Source organism: Paramisgurnus dabryanus, chromosome 1 (assembly GCF_030506205.2).
Source record: "Paramisgurnus dabryanus chromosome 1, PD_genome_1.1, whole genome shotgun sequence".
Taxonomy (NCBI): Eukaryota; Metazoa; Chordata; class Actinopteri; order Cypriniformes; family Cobitidae; genus Paramisgurnus; species Paramisgurnus dabryanus.
In genome coordinates, this window is record NC_133337.1 from 61,545,684 (window position 1) to 61,552,685 (window position 7,002).

The window sequence follows — 7,002 nt, forward strand, 5'->3', positions numbered from 1 at the left end:
AAACTATTACACTAAAATGCAGGGACGTGCACAGGGGGGTTGCTCAGGTTGCCCGGGCAACTGCCCATATGCCCTTCTCGACTCAAGTTGCCCTTCCGAGGTGGAAAAAATTAATTTGACTTTTTCTTCGTTTACACTATGCAGCGTTCCTTCGTTACTGTATTTTAATTAATTACGAAATTTGTATTTTATTTTTAAATTGCTATCCTGTGTTCCTGGCGCATTCGCGAATTAATGACTCGTTTGAGTCGATTCCTTACAAAGTGTTGCAAATAAATGAGTCTTTTGAGTCGATTCTTTACAAAGCGAATGGGCCAAACGTTTTAAATTGATTCGCGAATCAGTTTGAATGAATTGTTCAGATCTCTGCAAAAACGGAATCGTTTTACCCGTAACCTATGTAGAAACACGCAGAATATAACCAGTGTTGGGTGACGTGGAAATGAATTTACCAATCTTTTAACTAAAAGCAAAACTTCACACATGTACCCGCCATTACATACACGCGACCTGTTCGTCGTCTTGTCAGACACAGTTAAACGCGTGCAACCTCCAGAAGCATTGTAGCACAGATTGAAGAAAATACATCGATGATTGACGTCTGATGATTGTCTGTACTGTATGATGTAAGTGATTCTCACAAAACACACGTGACATGACAACGTAAGAAAACATGAGTTTTGTCTAAAATCATTTTTATGTAAGTGTAAACTGTCAATGTCCTCAGACCATCTTAGGAGATTTCTAACTTTATACATAGTGAATGCAAAACTGTTGTCAGTTTACTTGTCTGATATTTCAGCTATAAGCTACAATAACATTGACACTAGAGTTAATTTGTTTATTTGAAATGCTTGTCTATTCTGTGTTTGTATTCTTTTTTCTGTACTGTTTGTGTGTATGTTGCAGTTTTACACATACTGTAGAAGTGCCCTTCATAAGTATTCTTCTGTTTGTTGTGTAGTCAAGAAATGTCTAAACGTTAAAAGATGAGTCAAAAGTACAGAATCTGTCACATCATTATTTTTTAATGGTCACTGAGCTGTGTCCTGATTGTTTACACATGAAAAGCATAAAATGTGTAGGATCAGTTTGATTCACTTATGTGCATTTGTGTACAACACACATCACAAGTCAGCATTTAATGCTGTTGTTCTTTGTTGTTAAAGCATACGTATGTGTTGAAACATAAACAAAGGTTAATAAAATGTGACATTCTAAACTTCTGACATACTGATATTTATCTTACCAATTTCTGGTCTCCACAGCAAACAGAAAAATCTTGTCTTTACAGTTCTTATACTTATGGAGGGCACTGTATTGTGTGTGTGTGTGTACTAATGTGTGTGTGTGTGTGTGTGTGTGTGTGTGTGTGTGTGTGTGTGTGTGTGTGTGTGTGTGTGTGTGTGTGTGTGTGTGTGTGTGTGTGTGTGTGTGTGTGTGTGTGTTAGAGATCGACCGATATATCTGTTTTCCGATATTTTCCCCGATATTTGAGCATTTTCCGATGATCGGATATCTGTTTTGTAATATCGGATTGACCGATAAACAAGAAAATTGCGCGCTGGACGCATCTGAGGAGAGGAGCTCACAGCAGCAGCAGCAGCCTGCACAGCAAATATGACGGCGGAGTGACGCGACTTTATTAAAAGGACTTTGAGTATACTTACTTTGCATATGAGGCATTTATAGCACAGCTTATTTGTGCATTAATGTATGTTATGTTAAGTAAGTTGATATATTAAAAGCAATGTATGCAGCTTGTCCAAGAATAGAGACGAACTCACAGAGTCACGCTGGCTGATCCATAAAATCCGGTCCCAATAACGACGTAGCTTTGCATGAATAAAACAGCCATGAATTAATGCTTTGTGGAATTAAAAACGCTAAATTAAATTCGTTTTTCTGTTATTTATGCTTATAATTAGCATCGTAAAATCACGTTCATATTGCTGATCACTTACCGGAGGCTAAAGCACATCTACCACTTTTAACAAGATTTACCCTATTAACATTTACCAGATAAACATTATTTTGCTAAAATATCTAAATAAATGTCTGTGGATATTAATTAATTATTTATTACCTCCGCAAGCGGTCACAGTTTAATACAGTTAATGCGCGAGTAAATGCATAGATAAACAGCGCTGTCTACAGCCATTTCATAAGCTAAAACAACTAAATATTAATTATTCTGAAATCAAATAATGTTACCAGTTAAGAAATTTGATGATATATAAGCCGTTTTGAGTGTTACTTTCCTGAATGTAGTATTCCAGTCAGTGATATTATTTGTAAAATCTCTTTGCTAACTACTGGTTGGATTGCTGAAGGCTCAGGTTGCTGGTCGAAACAACGATATTATATCCCAAAAAAGGCACTTAATCCACCTGTTTTACTCTATAAACTATGTATAACAAGCAGCCAACTCCGCTATACTTTTCTCTCTCTCCCGCTCTGTTACCTGAAAACCGCAGCGCGAACTTTGGATCAGTCCATTTCTGACGAAATGATAGGGGTGTTTGGAATAGTCCATGTATTGGGAATATAGTTTCTACATTATTCATTAAATTAATATTATTCTTTACTCTTTCAGACCCCTCTATTTATGACTTTGTATGCAAAGAGGGAGTGATTGTGATGATGATTATTATTATAAGGGTTTGTTCAGTTCAGTAGTGTAGTAATTATTATGTCAAAAACAGAAGTATAACAGTAAATAAAAATCGGTTCAGCATATCGGTTATCGGGCACATAAGCCTCCAAATATTTGTTATCGGCATCGGTTTGAAAAAATGAGTATCGGTCGATCTCTAGTGTGTGTGTGTGTGTGTGTGTGTGTGTGTGTGTGTGTGTGTGTGTGTGTGTGTGTGTGTGTGTGTGTGTGTGTGTGTGTGTGTGTGTGTGTGTGTGTGTGTGTGTTTTTTCATGAGTAACTAGTAACTCGCTACTTACTATTTTCATTGCATACTTTTTACTTCTACTTGAGTAATTATTTATTTAGTTACTTGTACTTTTACTTGAGTAAAGTTTTTGGCTACTCTTTCCACCTCTGTTAAAATCTTCATGAATCTAGGCTGAGTTTGCCTCGTTTAAGCCTAAATAATCAGACAGATAGCAGCTAGCTATCATAGCTTGCAGACAAGAAACCTAGGCTACAATTTTTTTGGTAGGCATTAGGCAAACATGTTTGCTGATTTTAATAAAGACCCTGTTATTCTCAGTCCTTCATATAGGCCGTGATTTAAAAAAAAAAAATTGGGGGGGTGCCCTTTATTTAGGTCAGAGCAACTGCCCCTAAAAATTCCTGTGCACGTCCCTGCTAAAATGCTATAAATTCTGTGGTGAGCCTTGTGTGTAATGCTGCGTGATTACAATGCTGGAGGATTACGCCAATGGCTTGCATTTATTGGTCGGGTGCATTTACCTTAAGAATAAACAAATGAATGCCAGTTACATTAATATGCGGTCAGCATTCATGAGGTGATTTGCATTGACTATTTATAGTTAAAATGGGCGTGTACAGGGCAGATATGAAGGTGATTTACATACGCACATTTGCAGGTGATCTGTGATTTATAACAGGAACATTGCTTACTGGTGTGGGTACGCACGCTTTTATAAATCTGAATAATTTTTGGCTTTTGTAGACACATATCCTTTTAGTAAGGATCCTATGCACAGTTTTAAAAATAAGACCACAGGTCTGCCCGGGCACTGTCTTTTCTATGCTATTTTTTGTTTCATCGCCATGCAGTGATACACTTCTGTTAAAAGTGCAACTCCATGAAATCCAATCATCACAATATGACAGTACTGATAAAAAAACATCATAAATGAACTGTATGTCACAAAAAAAAGAGGTGCTTTATGATGCCACCGGATAACCTTTTTTGTCAGAATGTCTCAATAAAGAACCTTTAACATCTAAACTGTTATTTTTCACTTCTTTGTGGTGAAAAAAAGTTTTATAAAAAGTTAAAAAAAGAAATGATTATTCTATGGCTATGTGAAAATCCCTTCTGTGGCACCTTTATTTTTAAGAGTTTAATGTGATAAGCAGACACACATCAGTTAGATTTCTCTCATTTTTCTGATGATAATCATCTGAACTCCTCTTATGCTCACATCAGGTCGCCTCCCCCATTGACACCAGTAACTTTGATAGTTTTCCTGAGGATAATGAGGATCCGCCTCCAGATGACAACTCGGGCTGGGACACCGATTTCTAAAACTTAACACTGTCACAGACGTCGCTGCCCCGGAGCGTCCCGTTACAGTTGGTCGAACTGAGGACTGTGCACGAGGAGACCGGAAGAGAAAACACGAGGCCTACCTATAGTTCAGCTGTGTGACACCGAGATGCCTTCATCCACGCTTCTCCTGTCGTGAGGTGCCACTGGGTGCATGACAGCTCCCCGCAGCTCCTTACGACTCATAACTGTCCTTCTGATCAGGACCGAGGTCAATATTTCTAACACACCATCAGATATGGAGTCAGAAATGACCATTGATGTTTCATAAATGAGCCCGTCACATTTATTTTTAATTGACCCAGTGCACAAACTGTGTTTTTGAGATCATAAAACAAATGGATGCACTGTGAGATTGAATGTTGAATTATTCGAATTGCATAATTTTCATTTCATTTTTTTAATAGTATGAAACTTGTGGAACAGATACAGATTTATGGGCCATACTGTACTGTAAGTGCATGATTTTATTGTTTCTTATCATTCTCTCTTTTATACGAATCTTATATGTTTGTTCTGATTCTTCGGCTGAAGACTTCTGGATTCATTTTGTTTGTAGTTTGTAAAGGTTTCTCTCAATGAATGTTTAGTTAGAGATGTGATCTGTTTAAACTTTACAGTCACGAAACTCAATACAGTTTGTGCACCAGCAGAGGGCAGAGTCTCACCAGTGCACTCAGTTCTTACTGGAACAAAGCAAAGACACAGTGAAGATGTCTGTGAGATATGGACGATATATATAAATACAAACCAAACAGATATTCAGACACTTTTCTTCTTCAGTCATTTTTACATATATGAATGACTTAACTCACCTCAAAAAAAAAGACAAGATGGATTGTCTACAATAGTTTGAACACTAAGTGCTGTGCTGGAAAACCAATTCTGTATTCTTATTTATTGTAGGACCAGGGGTAAATATTTATGTGTAAATATACAGTGGTAATATTTTTGTGATATATCTGTAGAGATTTATTGTCAAAGTACAACAGTCCTATTGCTTATGGATGGATTTTTGTTCACTTGATCTGCTACTTCAGTCTCTAAGTTTTCAGTTCTTGTTTTCAAGTTGGTGATTTTGTGCTCACCGTATAATATTTTGGCATTATTGAAAGTGCCTTACCACAGTGGCGTCCAGAGTTTACCGTGTTTGTTTCGATGCTGCATGACTAGATCAGACACACCTGAGATTGTTCTTATTCAGATCTGTTGTGGATTTTTTAAAGTTGAGAGATTTATATGCCTTTTTCTTACAATAAAAACATATTTCAAAGTAATACTTCTGCCTGAACTTTAAAATCTTTTGACTATTTTGGTTATTACGCATGGTAGTTACAGTGTCCTATAAACAAGCTTTAGTTGGAGGTGTTGATACTGTGAAGGGTTTGATGTCTATCAGCTGAAGATAATGCTCTGTAAACACCACCATTCATTCTCATTGCTGAGCACTGTGCTCTTCAGACATCAAAAGATATAAACCCAGGGGGTAGAGAAGACATCTTTGACCTCCAGTTCACAGCTAACACCATCAGTCAACCAGTCAACGACAAGTGTACTAATTAACCAATACAAGAGCGTTCACTGTTAACATATCTACTGTGCCCAGCAGAGAAGACATCAACCTTCAAAAAAGTGACTTTACTGAATTGTCTATAAAAAAATAACTTTATTATTAGTTCCGGTATGTTTGTGATAGCCTGATCCAATCTAACCAGAGAAAATTAAACCTGTTTTTAACACAAGGTAGACATTTGCTATTTGGGAATGTAAAACTGTTATCCACTAATACATTCATCCTTATAGACAAATACAATAAATAGACATGCATCAGTCAGAATATCTAAAAATATGACAATGAACATTTATTTATATTTTATATCTGGGATTATTGTTAAACACAGAAATAATTTATAATGTTTCTCATGTGACCATTACGTTGATTTCATTGCTTTAAAAGTTTAATGGAAGTTTTGAAGTGTCAGCAATCTCAATATTAAAATTCTCACAGAAACCGTACAGTATGTTTAGCAAGTTAAAAAACAGTTTCACATATATGAAGAGTTTGGTTCCAAAACGAGATAACTTTTGTCAAAACAAATTTATTATTATTGAATCATGTTTTTATTGTGCTACTTATCTGTATTTTTTAGTTATGAAGGCTTAAATCAAAACAAACAAACCTCAGTTTGCTTTATATTAATTGGAATGCACAATCAAAAAACGAGATTTTTGAAAAAGTTATCTCGTTTTGGAATCAAACTCTTCGAATGTTAATGTAGGCCTATAATGCAGTATTCATAAAAGTGTGTGAAAGTCATTTCTGATTCATGGGCCTCATTTATAAAATGCTGTGTGGAAATGTGCTAAATTTGATCTTACCATCATTTCTCAAAAGTGCATAAGTGTGATTCATAAAACGAACGTGCGCACAGAACACATGCGCCTACTGTAGATGTGAAATCGCAAATTATCTTGAAATTGTACGCAGTTAAATAAGTTAAAATCTTCGTATTTAAACGGTGCCTAAATAATGTCATTACATATACTGTAAGAGAGCACCTGTCAAAATCCTTTTCGAGCAGCAAAAATGACTTATACGTCCAAAAACCTGCAGCAATCGGACAAGCAGACGTACGCACGTGCTTAGTGCTAAGCACTTTCCACATCAAAGACAGTTTTTATAAATATGGATTTTGCGTGCGCACACTTTACGATCAAATCTGTGCCTACGCATGCTTTATGAATGAGG

At 36.3% G+C, this 7,002-nt stretch overlaps 1 protein-coding gene across 2 annotated transcripts in view; it reads left to right on the forward strand.

Annotated features, from left to right (window-relative positions):
* The window catches only part of LOC135720565 (cGMP-dependent protein kinase 1), a 186,782-nt gene extending 181,250 nt beyond the window's left edge, over positions 1-5,532 (forward strand). For both annotated transcript variants that reach the window (XM_065242768.1, XM_065242767.1), the window contains exon 18: positions 4,134-5,532. In XM_065242768.1, coding sequence (XP_065098840.1) covers positions 4,134-4,232 — 99 coding nt within the window. In that variant the 3' untranslated portion in view covers positions 4,233-5,532. The remainder of the gene's footprint in view (positions 1-4,133) is intronic.
* Positions 5,533-7,002: the final 1,470 nt, after the last annotated feature.